This window comes from Asterias amurensis, chromosome 5, assembly GCF_032118995.1.
Source record: "Asterias amurensis chromosome 5, ASM3211899v1".
NCBI classification, from domain to species: Eukaryota; Metazoa; Echinodermata; class Asteroidea; order Forcipulatida; family Asteriidae; genus Asterias; species Asterias amurensis.
This window is the reverse complement of record NC_092652.1, coordinates 3546617-3569108: the sequence shown is the minus strand read 5'-3', so window position 1 is coordinate 3569108 and position 22492 is coordinate 3546617. Positions and strand designations below refer to the sequence as shown.

At 39.5% G+C, this 22492-nt stretch overlaps 2 protein-coding genes and 1 long non-coding RNA gene across 7 annotated transcripts in view; all 3 read right to left on the bottom strand.

The window, feature by feature from the left end:
• Positions 1–7383: 7383 nt before the first annotated feature.
• Positions 7384–9497, bottom strand: LOC139937600 (uncharacterized). The gene is made up of 3 exons (XR_011786070.1): positions 9170–9497; positions 8336–8448; positions 7384–7881 (listed from the first exon to the last, which is right to left on the bottom strand). It is a non-coding gene; the product is annotated as an uncharacterized lncRNA (long non-coding RNA).
• A 4230-nt stretch (positions 9498–13727) lies between these two features.
• Positions 13728–16437, bottom strand: LOC139937363 (succinate dehydrogenase assembly factor 3, mitochondrial-like). The gene is made up of 3 exons (XM_071932475.1): positions 16392–16437; positions 15214–15476; positions 13728–14151 (listed from the first exon to the last, which is right to left on the bottom strand). Exons 2-3 carry the CDS (start codon positions 15385–15387, stop codon positions 13966–13968), a joined length of 360 nt encoding a protein of 119 aa, XP_071788576.1. The 5' UTR covers positions 15388–15476; positions 16392–16437; the 3' UTR covers positions 13728–13965.
• A 3016-nt stretch (positions 16438–19453) lies between these two features.
• Positions 19454–22492, bottom strand: part of LOC139937159 (uncharacterized) — a 51544-nt gene continuing 48505 nt past the window's right edge. For all 5 annotated transcript variants that reach the window (XM_071932195.1, XM_071932198.1, XM_071932194.1 and 2 more), the window contains exon 27: positions 19454–22169. In XM_071932195.1, the coding sequence (XP_071788296.1) occupies positions 22094–22169 (76 nt within the window). In that variant the 3' untranslated portion in view covers positions 19454–22093. The remainder of the gene's footprint in view (positions 22170–22492) is intronic.

Here is a 22492-nt window from a genome sequence, read left to right as displayed (position 1 = left end):
CGCATAATGAGCAGGGCTGTACATCTACATCAATGAAGGGCAATGACGGCAAGCTGAAAAATGTATACAATACATTTTATCACGTTTTGTGTAGTCTATGGGGCCAAGGGAGTGAAATGGTTTCATAAACAGTTTCAAAGACTGAAAACAACTGATTGTCACCATAATTATGATAGCATAAAATAAAGCAATCCCTGGTTGATAACTGATTGTCGCCATATATGACGACTTTTAAAGTAAAAAATCTTTTACTTAGGGCATTACAATACTAAATGTTTAAGGAACGAAGTGAAAAAAAAAAAACTTTTCGTTAAAAGGAACACATCTTGTAGTCATAAATTGCAAACTCAAGTCCATACTCACTCCTGCTGATGACAGAAGCTCTTTCAAGTGACTCTTTGTAAATCTCGTCATTTCCTTCCACAGAAATTGTGAATCCAGTAAAATCTGCCTCCCGCAAGCCATTCTCAATGGCATCTTTTATAAGCCTGGCGATGTAGCCTTTTCTCAGCAATACATATGAATCCCAGCCATTGAGAAAGAACAATTCCCTCAAGAAAGACACCATAGTGTTGGAGTCAAAAATAGTTTGAGTTGCTGTTGGATACCTGATCTTATTGTAGAGCTCTACAGTTCCTGCACTGCCAGAAAATATTGGTACATTTACCGAAGCAGCAAAATCCGCTACACTCACTAAAGAGCCGCTACAGGACGGTCCGAAATAAGCCAATGCTTTTCCTTCAAAGTACAGTTTTGCCGCTACTCGTATTGCGTCATTTACTGTAAAGAAAGCGCAGCGTTCTGGAGTGACAACCCACCGTAGGGTAAAATTGGCATACTCGCCTCTCTCTACGATGTGTGAGATGGTTTCACGGGCAATCTCAAGGGCTGGTAATAACCGTCGGAAATCGAAAACCGAGTTTGATTTACTCACATACAGCAACACAGCCACATCTATATCAGTAGCAGCACTGCAACAGCATGTTAATGCCAAGCAAATAAACCACACTCTAGGCATGACTTTGTCAAACTCACTCCTAGGATTAAACTGAAACTTTAGAACGGACTAGACTCAAGCATCCAAAATTGAGCCTCAAAGCCGACGAATGATGCCAGACTTCGGCGCTCCAGTGCCTTTTAAACGACTAGCTTTTAACCCAAGACAGATTTCTTTTTAATACTTACAAGTGGCCGTCTCGTCTCGAAACAGAATGATCTTACATGTCACATAACGAAAACGATCACGGCGCAAAGAGAACGCATTCTATTGGTTGACTGAGCGTTTGCATAGAATAAGTTCTCTTTGCGTCGTGATAGTTATCGTTTTCGCAGTGTGACTCGGTCTTTATGGCCTTCCTCCTTCCAAGAAGCGTGTCTCCAAGGACCCCCTTGCCTTTGTATAACACCTATTTACGAAAATCAAACGGAAACGTATTCGTTTCTATATAATACCCCACAAAGCCCGCCAAAAAGGTCCACCGAGGTTTCAGTCAGCGGTGTTTCATTACTTTAAAGTGGTCTTTTCTGCAACATTAAAGCAGTCACGTTCATATATAGTGCCATTCTTCAGAATGGTGCAAATCTTTCTAGTATTTCACTCATTCCTAGCCAGGTTTTCAAACACTTCCTGACTCATTCATCTATAATGCAATAACAGAAGAGTCTGTAAATTTGACTACCTTCAAACCAGCTTCGTGACTCCTGGTATTTTTCTGTCTTAAAATATGAAGATAATACGATTGTAAAACAATAAACCTCAAGGAAAAGAACATCAGCTGTACAGTATCATTTAAGAAAAGCCTTCTATTTGGCTGTAACAGTCGATACGCAACAAAGTAAACATGTGAGAATGAGAGTAAATCATTACTATTCACTTATTCCGTTTAAAGAAAATCATCTTCCAGCCGTTTAGTTTCATGGACAAGCCAAAGGGACCAGTTGGCTGGTCATAGTATGTGAGCCTGGCCAGCCGTCACTCTAAAAGTATCAACTATCGCGTGGTACGTATGAAGGTGTCGAATGCGTTTCATAGGAAGGAGGAAACAAAAAGACAGCTTTTCAAGAGAACTATTAGCGACAAAGAAAAATGAAAATTCCGAGACAGCATCGTGTCATGAACATAATAGCAAACGAACACAAGATCCAACACGACACCAAAGTTCATATACTTACTCCTGCTGATAACGGAAGCTCTTTCAAGTGACTCTTTGTAACTCCCATCGCTGTCTTCCACAAAAATTGTGAATCCAGTAAAATCTGCCTCGCGCAAGCCATTCTCAATTGCATCTTTTATAAGCAAAGCGATGTAGCCTTTTCTTAGCAAGACATATGAATCCCAGCCATTGAGAAAGAACAATTCCCTCAAGAAAGACACCATAGTGTTGGAGTCATAAATAGTTTGAGTTGCTGTTGGATACCTGTCTTTGTTGTAAAGTTCTACAGTTCCTGCACTGCCAGAAAATATTGGTACATTTACCGAAGCAGCAAAATCTGCTACACTCGATAAAGTATGGCTACAAGACGGACCGAAATAAGCCAATGCTTTTCCTTCAAAGTAAAGTTTAGCAGCTTCTCTTATTGCATTGTTTACTGGTCCATTGAGAGTGCAGTTATCTGGTGTGAGAACCCATCGTAGAGTAAAGTTGGCATATTCACCTGTCTCCACGCGGTGTGAGATGGTTTCACGGGCAATCTCAAAGGCTGGCAATAACCTTTCTAAGCTGTAAATTTGTCTTTTACGTGTAAACAGGACTACCACCACATCAACATCAGTAGCACCACTGCAACAGCATGTTAGTGCCAAGCAAAGCAACCACACTCTAGCCATGAGTTGTTTCAAACTTACTCCTAGTATTAAACTGAACTCAACAGGACGGACGCAAACATTCGAAGTCTCAAGCCGGTGAATGATGCCTGACTTTGCGATCCAAGCTCTTAAAAAAAAAGGCCGAGTTATAGTTAGTCTTGACGATGGTGCTTGATTCTGGATAGTGTACTACGCGCGGTTGAATCGCCAAAGCGCGCCCGCCACGGTATGATTTAGTTACGTGGACGGCTTGAGTCTAGGGGTCTTTCTCAAACCACGGCTTGGGCTCCGGCTCAGGCTTAGGCTCCGCGCGCTGTGTGCGCAGCTCGGCCTTTAGCCTGCATTTAAAGCGCGTATTGCTGATTGTACCTGCACGCGGAGCCTGAGCCGGAGCCTAAGCCGAGGTTTGAGAAAGGCCCCAGATTTCAAGCCGTCCACGTAACTAAATCATACCGTGGCGGGCGCGCTTTGGCGATTCAACCGCGCGTAGTACACTATCCAGAATCAAGCACCATCGTCTTGGGCCAAGACTAAGTTATAGTCGGTCTTGCGATGGAAATCTTGACGCGCGATCATAAAAAGACACAGTTTTAGGCCTCAATCTTAAGATCGCGCGCAAGATTTCAATCGCGACCGACTTTAAACCGGCTTTTAAACAACCAGCTCTTAGTCCCATGCGGGGGCGTTTCGTCTCGAAGAAGACTCAACTTACATCTCGTATCAATCAAAGACTAGTAAAAGACGGACTTCCTTTTCCAAGGAGGATAGTTGCCCTGGATTTGTTGAAGGTTTTTTATTTCTCCAGGGACCATGACGTGCCTTTTAGAAACACTTAACGAAAATCAAACGGAAACGTATTTATAATTTTGTATAATTCACCCAAAAGCCCTTCAAAAAGCTCCTGCAAGGTCACACAGTCGGTGGTGTTCCATTAACTTTAAAGTGGTCTTTTCTGTAACATTAAAGCAGTCACGTTCTATATATTAGTTCCTTTCTTCAGAGTGTTACAAATCTTTCTTTTATTTCACTAATTCCAAGCAATGCTTCTCAGATACCTCCTCTGACTCATTCATCTATAATGCAATAAGTGTTTATAACCAGCAGGGTGTGGCCTCAGAAGAGTCTGTAAATTTGACTAACTTCAAACCATCTTCGTGACTCTTGTGTCTTTATCTGCCTTAACATTTTATGAGGAAGAATACTGCTGTATAGTCTTAGTGAGTATCGCGTGCTATTCAAGTTCTTCACAGCCAGTTGTCACAAAGTAGTGCGAGTCCGAAAATGTGGATTATAACGCAAGTCGTTTTGCTCAGCAGAACCAGTTTAGACGTGTCGGAATATCTTTATTGATCAAACGATTAAAGGAAACACAACAATATATTACCACGGACTATTGCCAACGGGACCAGTTGGCTGGTCGTATTTTTTAGTGGGTGAGCTTGACCAGTCGTTACTCTTAAACAACCAAAGCCAGAAAGAATAAAAGACAATAATTTTCAAGAACGAACAAGTGCTGCTTATATAGAGGTAGTTGTCGAAAGAGTTTCATTAAACAGGAAACAACATTCAATCTCATGAAATATTACAAACAGCATCACGTTATGAATATCATGAGAACAACCCGTGAATACAAAACTCCAACAAAATGGGCGCGTTCGTTTAGCTTCCCTGGGTCTACCCCGCGGTGCTCACCCGGGCGAGCCCCTGACAAGAGCTAATCGAACGATCACACTCGCCCTCTCGTGGTGACGGCATGCTCCTCAGGTCACCCCCAAGTGATCCACTCCACAAGCAGGGCACTGGGGGCTGACCCAGGTGAGCCCCGTCAAAGCTATTCGAACGTACCGGGGCAGACCGGGGTCGACACAGGGAAGCTAATCGTACGCACCCAATACAAAAGTTCATACTCACTCTTGCTGATGACAGCAGCTCTCTCAAGTGACTCTCTGTAACTCTCATCGTAGTCTTCAACGAAAATTGTGAATCCAGTAAAATCTGCCTCGCGCAAGCCATTCTCAATGGCATCTTTTATAAGCCTAGCGATGTAGCCTTTTCTCAGCAAGACGTATGAATCCCAGCCATTGAGAAAGAACAATTCCCTCAACAAAGACACCATAGTGTTGGAGTCATAAAATATTGGTACATTCACCGAAGCAGCAAAATCCGCTACACTCACTAAAGTATGGCTACAAGACGGACCGAAATAAGCCAATGCTTTTCCTTCAAAATACAGTTTTGCTGCTACTCGTATTGCGTCATTTACTGTAGATAAAACGCAAAGTTCTGGAGTGACAACCCACCGTAGGGTAAAATTGGCATACTCGCCTCTCTCTACGATGTGTAAGATGGTTTCACGGGCAATCTCAAGGGCTGGTAATAACCGTCGGAAATCGAAAACCAAGTTTGATTCACTTACATACAGGAACACAGCCACATCTATATCAGTTGAAGCACTGCAACAGCATGTTAGTGCAAAGCAGATAAACCACACTCTAGACATGACTTGTGTCGAACTTTTTAAATCACATTAAAGATGGACTATAACAGATTATTGATATAGCCAATATTACTATTTTTGTACAAGAAATGTAAAATAAGGACTGATATTTTAGTAGTATTCAATAAAACCTTTTTCTTCATGCAAAAAAAAAAAAACACAAATTCGCGCGGCGTACTCCGACCCAGAAAACTCAGTTTCGGCAAAAGCCGGTGACCCACGAACCATTCATACACAGTGTGTGACGTCACACCACGTACCGAAGCTCTGTACACAGTGTGTCAGGTCGATCGTGTGCGTGCATTTAACATGTACATTGAATGTGGAATAACATCGGACACTATAGGCTGCATTTTTTTGACACAAAAAACAGCGAAAATGTCCGATGGCAGCGGGTCTTGGGAAAAACCACAGTATAGATGAGGAAAAGGCATTTCAGGGAAGCACTTCAGAGGAAAGTGACGGCTCTAGCGATAAGGGGAGCTCACCGGACGAGAGAGAAGCCGAAGACGTGTTATGAGTACATGTAGTTAACCAGCCCGGTGACGATGATCGTCAGGCCGAAGACGATGAGCCAAACCCTGATGATCGACAGCTAAAGACAGACTGGTAAGGCCACAAAACGTTTCATGAATTATACTGAATGATGCTTCGTTTGATCAGTTTATTTCTGCTCCCAAAAATAGTTGAAGGCTATCCTTGACTAAATTAAAACATGAACGAACATGATGGACAAGGTTTATTGTTTACCTCCATTCACGTTATAATACATGTATGTGAACAACACATGCACTGACTTAGGCAGTAGAAATGTGAGGGGAGGGGTAATTTTTGTCTTGCGTTTTATACTTTGTTGGCAAAATTCATACATTATCAATTTAAACTGATATTTTTATAGATAACCTATGTTGTTGTTTTTCTCCACCAAGTAACTGCGTGGTGGTTGACACATGTGCATCTACACAAATATCTCATGTACATGTATGTAACTGCTTCTTTGGATTATGAGTGCCTTCTGGCATGGGTATAGTTTTAAAGCAATTCAGGTACACACATGCAATATTAACACTTCACCATGCAAACCACAAATCTGTTGCTAATAATTTTGTATGAGTTCTTTTGTTAATAATTTTGTATGAATTCTTTTGTTTTGTTTTACAGAAAACACTGCAATGATGATTATCAGCAAGTGGTGAGCTTAGGACTATTTTGTCCGTTCAACCGCTGCCACTGACATCATGTTTGATGGCAGCAACACGAAGGACGTTTCCAAACCCTCGTGTACAGTACAGTGGAAGGATTTTCGTATCCACCAACGGATTAGGCAGCTTTGCTTTGGTTTATTTGTCTTCAGTCGTAACAATTTTCCAAGTTATAATGATCCGGAGGGAGTGAGAAATAATTTGATAAGCCATAATAATTTACGTATAAATGTACATGTATATTATTTCATTTTGTTTCTTTCAGATGGGTGGGTGGTTCAAATTGATTAATTTAATTTGAACCACCTACCCTTCTGAAAGACACAAAATGTAAATTACTATGGCTTATAAAATTAGGTGTGTGGTTCAAATTGATTAATTTAGCACTTATGTGCAATAAACTTGTCCCCTGTTGTCAACAATACACTATGATTAACATGGTAACAACATTCAACTTGGTTAGCAGAAATATAAAAACAAAACAAAAAAACAGAAGCCATGTACACCTCCATAATAACGACAACACTAAAACTGTATGTATTTGCAAACGACAATAGTTTATTTTCGAGTTTAAAATATCAAAATTGAAAAAAGGTTGCCTAGTGATAGCGAAATCATCTGAACATTCCGTCATCAAAAAAAGTTAACTATACAACCCTGTCAACGCCCCTCCCCCCAAAAAAAAGAAAACCTAAGCCATGTTATGTACCTAGTTAGCTGTGGTTCTCTTTGTAATATGTAAATTAAGTTGTACATTAAACGAATATAATAAAATCATTGTGTACAGACCATGTCATTCTGTTTTTAAACAAAGTTGATTGTACTACCCTACCCTGGTTACCCCCCCCCCCCCAAAAAAAAAAAAAAAAATATATATATATATATATATAAAAAATAAAATAAAAACCCACATCAATGTGTACAAGCTAGGGCCCAATTTCATGGATCTGCTTACTGTAAACAAAGAATCGACACTTGCGGAAGCAGGAAATTCTGCGCTTACGTCAAGCGTGTTTCACAGGTTACCAGCAAATTTTGGCTTTTGCGGGTCATGGGTGCATTCTTGGTTTATACCAGGCATTCTACGCTTACAAAGTAAGCGCAGAAATGTAGCCTTTGGACGTAAGCAGAGAACGGTGATCATAAGCGCAGAATTTGGTGATGAACAGATCCATGAAACTGGACACAGGTCATTCTTTCTTCAAACAAAGTTGAACCCACTACCTTTGAACCCCCACCCCCTCCATCCTTTTCCGGCTGGTGAAGGTTGATGTCAATGACACGGGGGTTACACATCAGCTGCGGATGGGGATGGAGTTGTTTTCATGTCTTGTCACCCTGCTGACAATGAAACAGTGCATTGTGCATGCATTCTTCTGTTTAATGAAAAATAAAAAACAAAACCAAATAATCATTATGTGGGATTTCTTGAAAATTTACAAGGCAGAAATACAATCTCGGAAGGTTTGACGTAACACCATGTACTGACAATCTCTTTGAGTTGGCGTAGTTTTGAAAAGAACTTTACAGGAGTTAACGCAAAACCAGTACAAAAGGAGTCCACATGCAACAAAACCAAGGGGGCAGGTTTTCTTTATGTCTGATAGAAAACATGACCTCTAACCACCCCCCTCCCCCAGATCTACACCTAGTACAAAACTGTTCAGGTACAGATCGGGGTGGGGGGGGGGGGGGTTCTTGCGATTCAACACCCCATCCCCTCCCCCCCCCCCTCCACCGTGAACAGTTTTCAAAGGGGCAGCTGAAAAACTAAAAAAGGAGAAATCATCTGATCATCTGAAAATTTGCATGCATAAGCCTACTACTTACCTAAAGTGCTATTGAGAATCTTAGGTCTCCATTTCTAGTTCTGGCTAGCATGTCTCCGTACTGCTTTGTCTTCGTCGTGCATTCTCATTGTAGTGTAGAGCTGCGAGTTATTTCTGTACAAAAAAAAATAAAAATAAATAAATAAATAAATAAATAAAAAAACTAGTGCTGAAAAAGAACTGGCCTTATTTTACAAATGCAAATATAGTAAACACTCCATAATTAACCGTGCCAAGCCAATAAACACAGCTATAGGAAAACTTCAGACTAAACTTCTCTGGAATTGGTAACTTGAATTAGGAGAGAAAAATTCTGAATGACCATGGATGGGCAATTATATGGATGGGAGTTTGAACATATTTTTGAGCTGTGCCTTAAAAAAAAAAAAGCGAACAATTCTTAGGCAGCTTTGGCAAAAACAATGTCCAGCAATCCAGTATAGAACAATATAAATACATGTCAGCGAGGCCAATAAACTGTTAACTGTAACAATCAACTTTTTAAATGGATTAATATAGTGTTCACACATGGTTGAGCATGAACATGCCAGAAAGTGTAAACCAGGGCATAAACATGCCTAAAGCACTTGGATGGCTACATGGATTCATCACTCAACAGAGTCAATACACTATAGCTATTTTATGGTAGTCGGGTCAGATTCAGAGCATGCACATCGTGTCATTTGACAACAAGATGATTGTTCCTTGCATGAAAAGGGTAGAGATTGTTTACTATTTTTCTTATTACAATTACATGTACATGTATTGGGCCTGAATTAATAATGGAGATAGTTTCTCAGTAGTAGATTTTTAAAAATTATTAACAAGTACTTACCAGGCTTTTCTCCCTCTCTTTTCTGTAATGCCACTTGATTCTTTTGCTGTTCCACGGCCACTTGCGACCAGGGCCACGGCAGAAGGACCCCGCCGACGTCGTAGCATGCACCAGCAGCACTGGCTGGGGCCTGGTGGTAGAAGATCCCCCTGAATTCTCTCGATGTTTAGAGGTTTAAATTTTGGAATCGATCCAGGCTTCTTACACAAACTTTGAAACTTCTAGTGCATCCACAAACAACCAAATAGTCGGCAGTATTTATTTAGCTTCGTAGCACACACGCACGCCTATAGTGTAGATGATGAAAACGCATACACAACACACGGAGTAACATGGCGTAATCTTTGTTTACTCTCGTTGCTTCATGGGTATGACATCACCATTTTTTGACCGCGTTCATGACGTCCGCTGGTTTACAAATCCGCTAGGATTTCAGTGTTGGTTTAATAGCCGGGAATCAGTACAGGGCGGGAAATTTCAAAATCGAAGAATCGAGGTCAAATTTTTTCGGTCAAATTGTAGCAAAACTATTTGGAGAAAAACATGACCACAACAATGAATTGATAGCTGAACACAACATAAACAAGTTCTGATAGTGATTTTAATGTAGGAGTACCGTTATAGTCCATCTTTAAATTTAAGTCTCATTCATTACCACCTGATAAATATACACAGACACAAGGATTTGTTGTTGTAGTGAACTCTGCCAAGAGTTAATTTATTCCGTACTCTGAATTCGGTGGTAAAACGCCCATTCATAATAATATAAGGGATTTCCCTTTATTTAATTCCATCCAGTGATATCCACACTCATAAAGAAGTATACCAGTTCCCATTATAATACACTTTGCGCCCAATTCGCAAAGGGTCCCAATCCCTCACTTTGCGAACGGTAAATTTCCAATCCGCAAAGGTTCCCACTTCTCGGCGATTTGCCAAAGAAGGTACCAGACTAATTACAATTATTATAATTATAAATGCACTCATTGACTGGAGAAAACTCCGGGTCAATGAGGTTCCCACTTCCAGCGAGTTGCCAAGAAGGTACCAAATTAATCTACTTCTTTATAAACAATCACATCATTTTATTACCACCATATTTATCCATATCAATTCACATAAATGAATTTACCACTTCCTCACAGGCTACAATGCCTATTAGCTTCTTGTTTATAGGAACAACCTAAACTTACCGCTTTAAGTGTAAGTTGTAAGATTATCAGTCATATCAATCTGTACCACGTATTCCGTAATACCCTGACCCTTCCATTAACCCCAGGGAGGGAGGGAGGGAATTTTGCGAAACTATACAATCTATCTTAACTCCTCGGTGGCAGAATATTCAATGACGGTTCCCAGAAAGACAAGCACCCTTTCCCCAAATGCATTGCTTTGGTTGGTTGAAAAGAACAATGGAACCACGTCTGAATGCGCCCTGACAATCCCAATCGCTTATAGCCCCGACTGTGCAACCTGACTATAATTATGCATATTTCCTGGTGTTAAATCGGTTTACTGCGTTACGCATTAAACCCTATTATCTAGCCAGCATTGTAAAATAAATGGAACAATAGGGCCCTGTTAAAAAACCTGACTGCTTTCCCCCACGAAGGAAGTCTCATTGTATGCGGAAGGCAAAATCTACACTGCAAAGACTGCCGATCTCCTATCCGCACTTCAGGTAGGATGAGATAGCTTCACGAGCAATCTTGTGGACTGACGATAACCAAGCGAGTAACAATGAGACTATGACTTTTCTTTGAGAAATGACAATCATTATGTCCTAACCAATACGACAACCTATCCGTAGTTTGACCTTCTCCATCATTGACATTCTCAATGCTTCACACCACGCTTCACAGCCTACAAATCTCACCTCAATAAGATTTTTTTCTGGAGCAGAAAATTAGTATTCCTTTTACCAAGCATCATAAAGCAAACACAGATTTGTTTCTTCTTTTAATACTGAAAGAAGAATCCCTAAAACAAAATGGGTTACATAAGTGGAGAAAATTTAAATTGACACACAACTTCTGATTATCAGAGCAGATTCCTAGATCGACCCAGCTTTGTATTGCTTTATCAAAGTTGCAAATGGACGTTTTGCTGTTTCGACCTGGAAATATCATGTCTTTTTTTTTTTACCACGCTTAACCACTTTTGGGTTCTCTCTTTGTAAACCTTTCTTTTCTATGAAATTGTGATTTGAGGTACATACACGTATTTCTGATGTTACAGTGAAAAGCAAAGACGAGTTTGTTGGATCTATAAATGCAATTACTTTCTTTTGAATGCATTGCGTTTGTTTGATGTTCGTTCAATGTATTTTGACGACGGGAAGTTGCGAACCTCGATTCGTTATTAATTAATTAATTAATTAGCACATTGGGGTGCGATTGCTGATCAAGATACCTTTTTGTAAAAGTTGACTCATGCTTGTTGCTTCCTTTAGTGGTTAAGAAAAGAACCTTACAAGCTTTGTCAACTCTCCCTCGAACTTGTATCATGCAGTGGCCCTCTACCCATTTGAAGTATTGATATGGTTGTTTTTTAAAGTGTACTCGAATAGGAAGACTTGTTTACACAATTAAGTCCAGCATTGAAATTCCAGAACATAGTTTTAAAGTGCACAGTAAAAACAAAACTGGCATCCTGCGATTATGCGGTTTCTTTTACACACACACAATACTTCATCACAATATTGTATATCCTTGTGTGTAGCATAGTGAAAATAATCATACGTCCAACTTCAGCAGCGATGTTTTGTAAACCAAAACTGCTAATTTGTGAAGAAACTGATGGAATGAAGCTTGTGAGAGACTGGGCCAAGTATATGACGTCACATAATACCGCTTATTGATTGGTCAATGGACAGTGTACTGTATTGCCCGAAAGGTTCATGAAAAAAAATCGCCTTCGTGCTCCGGTCTCTTTTTAAAAACATTATATCCACTTCTTCAAGTAAAGATTTCTTACTATAACGTCTCGTCTCAAACATTTTTTTAAAAGCGGTGGCATTATTGTTGCAGGAAATAAAACTTCAGCAACGATACCTTTCGTAAAAAGACCCTCCATGATATAAACCACGTGGAGTAAAGCTTATGTTGTATGCGCTGGCTCTGCTCTTCAAAAGCAACCCCCCCCCCCCCCCAGGAACATGTATTCAGGTAAGTCCTTAAACAGCGGCTACAGAATGCTCAAAAATATATAGTTGTTACATTTTTGTAATAGATGCAGTCCACGGGAAACAGAAAAAAACATATAACGAGTCTCGTATACCTCACGTGTAAACATGGTAAAACAAAATTCTTGAAACACTCCGAGCTAAATTTCTGAAAAACGTGAGGTCAAACAAACCCGCGTGACAAAGGAATCGTGATGTCATTGGCGGCTTATAAATAAAACCTACAGGGTCAAATGTTCAGTGCTTGCTAAAATTAGTTATGCCGTCTAAAATGACTAAATTACTGATAGTCATTTCGATATATTTATTACATACTTCGTAGAAATATTGCCAAAATACAACGTGTCCATGTTACCAAAAATACCTGCGCAGACAACAAGACTGTCACAGAAACATACGTTTTATAATAATGATGAAAAAACCTGTTTGAGGTCTGTGAACAATGATATTGAACTAGTTGGTCTCTCTTTATTGGAATACAGATTTACCATTACCATAAAAGCATTCCAGTTTCGACAACATTATCTGTATAAGAGCCTTCTTTACAACTCCTAAATGGGGTATTTTATTTAAAGGCAGTGGACACTATTAGTAATTACTCAAAATAAATATTGGCATAAAACCTTTCTTGGTGACGAGTAATGGGGAGAGGTTGATGGTATAAAACACTGTGAAAAACGGCTCCCTCTGAAGTGCCATAGTTTTCGAGAAAGAAGTAATTTTCCAAGAATTTGATTTCGAGACCTCAGATTTAGAACTTGAGGTCTCGAAATCAACCATCTAAACGCACACAACTTCGTGTGACAAGGGTGTTTCTTTGATTATTATCTTGCAACTTCGATGACCGACTGAGCTCAAATTTTCACAGGTTTATTTTATGCATATGTTGAGATACACCAACTGTAAAGGCAGTCTTTGACAATTACCAATAGTGTCCACTGCCTTTAATGAAACCCATTACCATTTCAAAAAAAAAATGTTGAAACTTAACACATACTTAAAAGTGTCTTTATGAACAAAATGCCATGCAACCTTAATTGCATCATCAGTTTTTCAGAAGTTGACAATTCAAAATACTCTTCTCAAAAACTATAAATAATTAAATCATAATTTGGCTGTCTAATTTTAGACTTGTGGACAAGTCGTTAAATGTCTGTCTCAGTGATAGTATTCTGACTCTCCTCGCGGTTTTCTCGCGAGACTGCTGGCCCCGTGAGACTACTGCCCTCACGACTACGGTCGTAGAAGTCAGGCAACCAGCAGTTCGCATGAGAGCAGTAATCTCGCGAGAAAACCGCCACAACTCGACTATCTCACTGCGTGGGACCGTTAACGACTTGTCCACAAGTCTAGTCTAATTTTGATGTTTCGATGTTCTTATCCTTCTGCATCCTACTCTACTGCAATGAATTAAATACCCCAGTCCTTCGGAGTCCTTCAATTTCGCAACGACGATAAACAGACAAATTTGGGCTGGCTAAAGTCCAATCACTGGATTAGGTTATCTTATTCAATGATGCTATTGTCTCTTTAAAACTCATTTGTACCAACACAAGTTTTCATAACAGTTTATATAAATTAAAAGTTCCAGAAATTACACCAGTGTGTATCATCATGAAGGTCCTTCAACTGGTGGCACAAAAGGAGAAGGTTTCGATGTTTCTTTTCTCAGCTCAAGAAGCTGTCCAAGCTGATCCGGACTCAGTTCATCAAGATTTGTCTCAGAAAGATCGACACCAACATCTTGTAAGGTGGATTGGCTTTGCTGGAGCTGATCTTGTAGAACAGCTGCGTAGTTCTGTAAAGTTTTAAAAATTTGACACTTTATAAATTAACTTTTTAAAATAAATTGTATGAGTATCACATCATTTTAAAATTTGGTGGCATATGTTGTTAATTGTGTTTAATACAAAACTGCTGATACATGTATAGCTTTTTATTAGAAAAAGAGGCACAGGTTAGGGCAATGCACTTAAATTTTTTGTGCAATCCATTATTGAATCGCTTATAAACTTAAATGCTTAATGAAACTACTTAGCATTTTGTGCCCTTAGGCCTGGAATTTCATCATTGAGAGGGCAAGGCCATTTTCATTTCCACTTCCCAGATTGTAAAATCTGAAAGTCTATGGGACACTTTTGAAGGGGCACCAAGGCCAACACGAGGGGCAAGGGAGGCCACGGCCTACGCGACCCCCAGGTAAGTCCAGCTGTGGGCTGTGCCGCCATCATTTTGATTAAAAAATTCAATTTAAATTGTTTATTCTGTATATATTTTGTATGCATATATAAACTTAAAGCCATCATACACTTTCGGTACAGAAAAAAAAAAACAGTTCACAGATTTACAAATTATTAACAGGGTTTACAGAAGGTAATGATGAAAGACTTCTCTTGAAATATTGTTCCATGAAATGCTTTACTTTTTGAGAAAACATTACAACAATATCAATTCTCGATAGCGAGCATTACAGATTTATTATAAACACATGTCATGACACAGCGAAACGCGCGAAAACAGGAGTGGGTTTTCCCATTATTTTCTCCTGACTCCGATGACCGATTGAGCCTAAATTTTCACAGGTTTGTTATTTTATATATAAGTTGTGATATACAAAGTGTTGGACTCGGACAATACTGTTTACGGAAAGTGTATAATAGCTTTAACTGAGAAAGACAACTTAAAAAATCTAACAATAAACAACGAATAATTTTAGAATGAGAGTTCAAATCCCAGCGAAGTAATATGCCTGCATTGTATTTATAAGTGTGTTTGTCGCCAAACTCTAAGAAAGTACAGCGTACACCATGTCTCACTGCTGTATAGGTAAAGGTAAAACACATAATTACAATCTACTGACCTGCCATTCCTCCACGAACTTCTTGCCCTCTTCAGGTTTGACATTCTTATGTCTACGAAACTCTGCCTTGACGTACTCATCACCCACTGCCTTCAGCTCTAGCGGTAGCAAGCGATGAAGAAGAAGAATGTTCTTGTACAGCGAGAGGACTGATAAAGCTTGTCTACTTGCCATTGTAACAATCTGGATAGGCAGTATTAACTGGATCCCTAAGACTTTATGTAAGATGTGAGCCTATGCTGAACCTTCAAGTTATTTTACCTCTGAAAAAAAAAATAATATTAACAGATAATAATAATTCATTATGGCACACACTTCACAATTACATTTACAAACAATAAAATCCCTATAAAAAACTTCAATAAACAACAGTGGGATGCCCAGAAGAGCATACATTTTTTTAAGGCATGTACAAGTATAACACTTTCCTAAAGTCACTTTCGATTTTGGACTTTTTGGGGGTGAACTAATCAACCAAATGGATAGCTCAAGATCATTTTAAGTCCAATGCTGACAGCCTGGTAAGTTTCCCACCCATGTAACTGACCCGCCCTGAATGGGTAAGTAACGGACCCATGTCTGCCAGGTTAAATTGACCAGGTCAGTTTAACTGAGCCGAAAAGCGATCTGGGTAAAAGCCGTCCCTGATCTTATGAGGTGACACGACGTACACAGGGCAGTGATGTATTTACACACATTACTAACAAGCAAGCTCTCGGTTGAACTCATTGCTTGGTGGAACTCAAGGTCACTGCGATAGCGCCCTCTTGTCTTTGTTTTAGTCAGTCGTTTGTTTTCACCAGACGTGTCGGTCATTTTACCCCGGAAGTGATCCAAGTGCTAAGTTTCACATTATTGGAATGTTAACCACGGTTTGTGCGAAATCAAACACGGCTTTAGATAGTTGAAAGAATGGCGCCCTCTAGTATTGATATATTAAACCAACCCCATCCGAGTCCCTGGTGTGGCGTGGCGCATCCACACTCCAGTCACAACAACAGAATTGTGTCAATTAAATAGGCCTGGCCTACATCATCATGTAGCCTTTTAATTAATAGAATACTCATAATAGTTTATATAGTTGATAACTTTCCATATATCACGCCACGACTTGTAACATCCCAATAATTAATTAACTATGTCATTTCTAAGAACTGAAAAAAAAAGAGATCTCTTACCATCGACATCGGCAAACTTCGCTTCTCAGTGTACACAATCCGTTACGTTACACAACAACAATCACCCAGTCCACATGGTTCCTGGTTGTAAACCACCGTCACGCTCCTTTTTCATCAACAGTCGTCTAGGAACCCGTTTTGTTATGCAAGTCGACTAAAGAGGGCGGTACAACAATTTCTGAGTTTCTCTGTTAAAAAAACCCCAGTACTTCGCCGCCGGCGGGCCCCACCAAAGTACACCATGGAGGAGTGCACCATGCAAGCACTAGTTCATAATTCATGCGCCAATCAGAAGTTAATTGTTTTTTATTTATAAAAGCCCACAGTATCTTAAAATAAATACCGTTTTGGAATTAACGCAGATAATATATTTTGTAATTACAACTTTTGGGTTCTATGTTTGCCTATGTGGGTTGATAAGCAAACATTATTTTTAAACGCGAGGATGACTGGCCCCATCTTGTGTGACCAAGGATTCATTGGCCACACAAGTGTGGCTAGTGGATGACCTGCAAACAAACTCGGGAAAAATCTAATGTTTTATTGGCTTACTGTACTTGTCGAGTATTTCCCATGCTTTCGTCACTTCAGAACAGCTCCCCATTGATCGTTATAATAAGGTTTTATGGTAATAATTATTTTGAGTAATGTTCACTGACGACAAAGACAATAATTTGAACATCCTTTAACAGAGCCGGGTTAAAAAACAGTGACCTTATTTAAACCGAGCTGACGCTTAAATCACGGCGGGCCGAATGGCCTACAACAGTCAGCAGTTAACATTTCGAGAGCCCTGATCAATACTGAAAAACAACTAATACACAATTTGAAGCCCCAATTACACAAGTGAGTGAGTAGTATCGAACAACCACAAAACAAACTTATGAAAAGGAAGTGCAGACAACAATGTCACCCATAACCTTCTCCACCGACACGACCTAGTGGTGAACAGGTGCCTATATATAGACAATAGCTGGATTCTGGAAATTCTTTAAACTGCTCACAATTAGCAGGAGACACTTTTTTCTTTGATGATTTTTATTTTGTTTTAAAACCTATTAATAATATTATTTAAATAGGGTATAAGCTGGCGTGCAAGCTTGAAGGGCCTTATTACTTATTCATTAACTTTCCCCAAATATTGAGGGGCTTTCATAAAAAAAAATGGGGAATCGGCAAACAAAGCCTAATGCAATAATAAAATGAAATAGTCAACAATTTCAACAAAATAATTATATGAGCCCTAAATTTTTGTTTCCCCAACAACGGTTTTAACTTACCACCTCAGGCGAAGATTGACCCAGCTTTGATACATTCTCTCAAAATTCGATCTTTTTGATGACAACCAGCACAAAATTCATCCAACACTGACTAGTCGATTCAATCAGCTGGAATCTTGAAACTTTATCACTCCATCGGCGTTGGTTGTCAGTACCATCCGGGCGTAGACCTTGTTATTAGAGTCTGTAGACACACTCGGGGCAAACCAAGTTTTCAAAACGGTCGGTAAAGTTGACCAAAAACCCGAGTATTTGATACATTACAATTTTCATGACCTCACAATCTACCTCACAGTTGCACACTAGTGCGCAGGTTGCAGGCAGGACGGCGGGGTATCGCCCCTACCTCGAAACACATATTGAACATTTTCTTCGTACGCTGTAGAAGGGCGAGTTGTGGTAGCAGGTCTTCTCCATCATAACTAAGGATGGCACATCTTCAAAATTCAGAGTTGTATGTCTCCTTTTCCAACCACAGAGCGACTGCAAATTGGTCCATAACATTAAAAGGACCACCTCCAGTCAACGGTTAATGACATAGAGTCAATGTGCTCATAGAAGGCAGTGAATTAGAACGAGTTTTCTTGACGCATCCATGCTGTGGTCCATAATGTGCAACCTATGTTTATGTACACATTGTACTTGCATTATCATGTACACACACAAAAAGCGTACGATGTATTATAATTATTTAGGCGCGAAATAGCTGCAGAAGAAGTTTGACAATGATTTGCATCCCGGCGGGCAACATCCACTCTGAGACTATGGTATTACTACGCGAGCGTCACAATAATTTATTGTTCTCTTCTACAGTTAAGCCTAGATGGATACACTTCTGGGTTGGTATTTTATAAGAAACTAAACTAATGTGTAAACTGGTTTTCCCTCTCTTATTAAACCCAACAATGGCGAACTATTTTCACTGGGCGGCAGGACTCCAATTCAGTGATCGGTACAATGTTGTCCGTGAAAGTCAGACAACAGCTTATCACGCGTTTTATACTTATAGGCTGTAGTGTGGAATGTGGTAATTGTCACTTCTTTTGTTAATTATCCTAATGCACAATGTGTTGATCGTAGTAGATGGTTGTTTTTAAATTAGTCACGTTGCCAAGTAGGTACGGGTATAGTGTTTTCAATCCTAAACTGGTGAGGATGGCATCTTTCAAATGATTTCAGGATGTTGTCGGATAGTGGAGATGATTGCAAGGCACCTGAAAATTCGATTTACTTATCATATAATATACAAAGGAGCAACAATGGTGGTGGTGCGGGGGGGGGGGGGGGGCTGAAGGGCCGGAGCCCGCAGACTACCACGCAATTTCTCTCGCCCCAAGTTACCCCCAATTTCTCCCCGTGAAGCAATAATGTCTCTCTACTCAAGACGATGACAGTGGTTTTTTTTTCTTTTCTGGTGAGTTATCAGCCTTTTTTCTTAAGTATTGACAAGCAACAAAATACTAAATTTTCTACTCAAATGACTCACGATTTTATTTTCCATATCTTTTAACTTCACCCAACAAATTCCTAAATTTGAAGTATGTGCAAAATTAATACCCTGCATTTTATTTGAAAAGAAAATGCTTTTTAGAAATTAACCAATTCAGTGAGTACTTTTTGGGAGCCAATTTTGTATTTTTAGCATGAGATCCAGTACAATTTATTATGTATACTTGTGTATAATATAGTAATAAAACAATTCTTATAGCAAATTCCTTTACAGATAGTGCAAAATGAATGCTAAACCAAAGACCGTTTTATATGACTATGACGTTTACAGAATGGACTCATTGACATCTTTCAAATGATTCAACAGATTTATTGGCAAACCAACAAATAATACAATTAAAGTTTAATAATAATGACAAACAAAAGTCCCTCCTAATATGTACAATACACTCATTAATTAAAACATTCTATTTAACATTTGTATTTGAAGTAGGAAAAAAGCATCTTAATGACAACTATGACCTCAAAACATATCTGAGTAAAACTAAGAAAACTCTAAATGGGAAAACGTCATGAGGAATGAACATACAGGACTATATGTGCCTCATTTAAAACACTACCAGAACGGACTTGGTTTAGATTAGTATCTTAGAAGTAAAATCCCATAATGTATTGACTAAACAGTATCACACAACGCACCCCAAAATCCTACTTAATTCCGACACATAAAGAAAACATGTGTAAAGGTTGTATACATTTTGGGCATTAGTTTTCCAGCATTTGATGTGTGGAATTGTTCACTATATTACACTATGGAGGCATACCCAAACTTTGCATTGCTGATGGACAGTTGCTATGGTGGGCGGGGCTTAACTACTCCATTCTGCAGCCGATTTCACGAAACGCTAGGATTAATCCTATCTCGAGTTAGGACGAGTAACCTCGTCCTAACTTAGGATTCATCTTGGATAACTTTCCGTATGGCGCCACCACTTTTTCACCCTTTTTTACAAAAAGGGATATCTCATTGAGGTAAATTAGATACTATATTATTTCATATCGAATGAAAAATACGGAAACTTTTCCTTAATCTTAAGGTCTGCATGCTACAGTGCAGGGTGGGTACTCGTCCTAAGTCCTAAGGTTAATCTTAAGTTAGGGAGAGTTTGGTGAAATCGACGGCTGAACCATTACATTGCAATACCAATAGCCTCAATTAAAGAACTTGAATGTTAAGTAAAACACTTTCAGTTTCTAAGAAAAAAATACAAAGTTTCCTCAAAAAATTATATACATACAAAATACAAGGGCAGAGGTAACCAGCACACCCCACCTCCTACCTTAGTTTTCTAGTTTTTTTTTTTTTAAGTTTTTCAAGATAACATCTTATCTTGACAGTCCAAACATGCAAACTGCTTTCACAAAAACAAAGAAAGTTATTTTAGGAACACAAAACTCTGTACAGTTTATAAGTTTCTATGATACTGAACAATTACACGTCTTTACTACATTGGTCATTGCATAGCGGGTAAACCAATACAATAAATACATTATCTTTAGAACAGACCATAATTTCATTTGAGTAAAGACCGTATCGAATAACCCCTTTGTTGCTATAAAAGTCGCCATCTTGTGGGGAAAACCATTTGCGTCTAGTGCCCTTTAAAAGGAGAAAAATGCCTGGTGCCTTTGCCCCTTTAAAAAACGAAGCATACAGCTAAAATGTTGTTGCGATGCCATCAATGCATAGGTCTGTTATAAAAACAATTCAGGCAACAGTTCTGCGACTCATTATGTGAGACTCACGGCTTCAGGGAGTGTTTACCTGTTTTACCTGGTACCCAATTTCATGGCTCTGCTTACCGGGGAATGACCCATAGAATCATGCACTAATAGGACTCAGTATAAATGGGATTTGAGGCAAGTAGGATTTGAAACTTTGCATGGTGGAAATACGATATGGAAAGGTTTGCGGTAACACCATGTAATGACTATCTCTAATGAGTTGGGGTGGTTCTGAAAATAACCGTTGGTTTCAACTCAACGTTTCGATCAGTATGCTCTGATCGTCTTCTGGAGAAAGCTTGCATTGAGGCATTGCATGGTTAGGTATCAATCATAGAGTTATATAAAAAAACTAGAGCGCGCACTGGCCTATATACGCGCCCCGGTATGCGAGCAGGCGGCCATTTTCTAATAGTTGACAAAACATCTATCTCACAGCGTGTGTTTGTGCGGCCATTTTGTAAGTTGAAGAAACAGCATCGCGTGAGCGTTCAATAAAAAAAAAACTCAAACGTGTAATTCATATTCAATGCGCGTACAGAATGGCGCGCTTGTCATCTTGCGGTCCCGTGGCGTTTGTGCACGAAGCATCACTCGTGCGCCCTCTAGTTCTTATATATAACTCTTTGGTATCAATCTATATTTGGCTTACGGTAACACCATGTGGTAAGTAGTGCCATGAAATTGGGCTCAGCCAATAACAGCCCAACGTCAGCTGAACACCACAGCCAGGGTAGTCATATATGTACTAGTCGTGAAAGTGTCGTGGCCGAGCGGTTAAGAGCACCGAATTCCAACTTTGGTGTTTCTGATCAGCAGAGTGTGGGTTCGAATCCCCAGCCGTGACACTGTGTCCTTGAGCAAGACACGTAACCATTGCTTCGTCCTTCGGATGGGACGTAAAGCCGTTGGTCCCATGTGTTGTGTAACGCTTGTAAAAGAACCCAGTGCATTTATTGAAAATAGAAGGGGTTCGCCCCGGTGTTCCTGGTTGTGGCTGCTTAATGCGCCGTAGCACCTTGTCAAACCCTTATAAAGTGCTAAATAATTGGGTCTCAGAATTAATCACTGCAATAACCTATCTTTCTGAAAGTTTGTATATACTCAGCGCCTTGAGTACCTTGTTTGGTAGATACGTGCGCTATATAAGACTTCCATATTATTGTTATTAGTCATGGTGTTATGTAATCACTCAAACTCTTCTCCAAACACTGGATTCTCGATGACCAAATCAGGACCATGGCCGTTTGTCTTCTGCTGGGGTCTAAAAATAAAATAAAATATTGTCAACACCAATGCTGCAAGATAGAATCAATTTTAAGATTCATTTCAAGTTAAAGGTCAAGGTAAACTGCACTAATCTACAGGGCTTGAGTTGCGCTACCATCTTCAAGATTATTACACATAATTCACCGGCCGAGTAATAAAATGTTAGGTTGCAGCTAAGGGGAGATTATCTACCTAAATGTGCACAAATATTAACCACACCCTACCCAAACACTAATTGTCTATTACTTGGTATGACATCAAACTAAAAGACACTATTGGTAATTGTCAAAGACCAGTCTTCTCACTTGGTGTATCTCA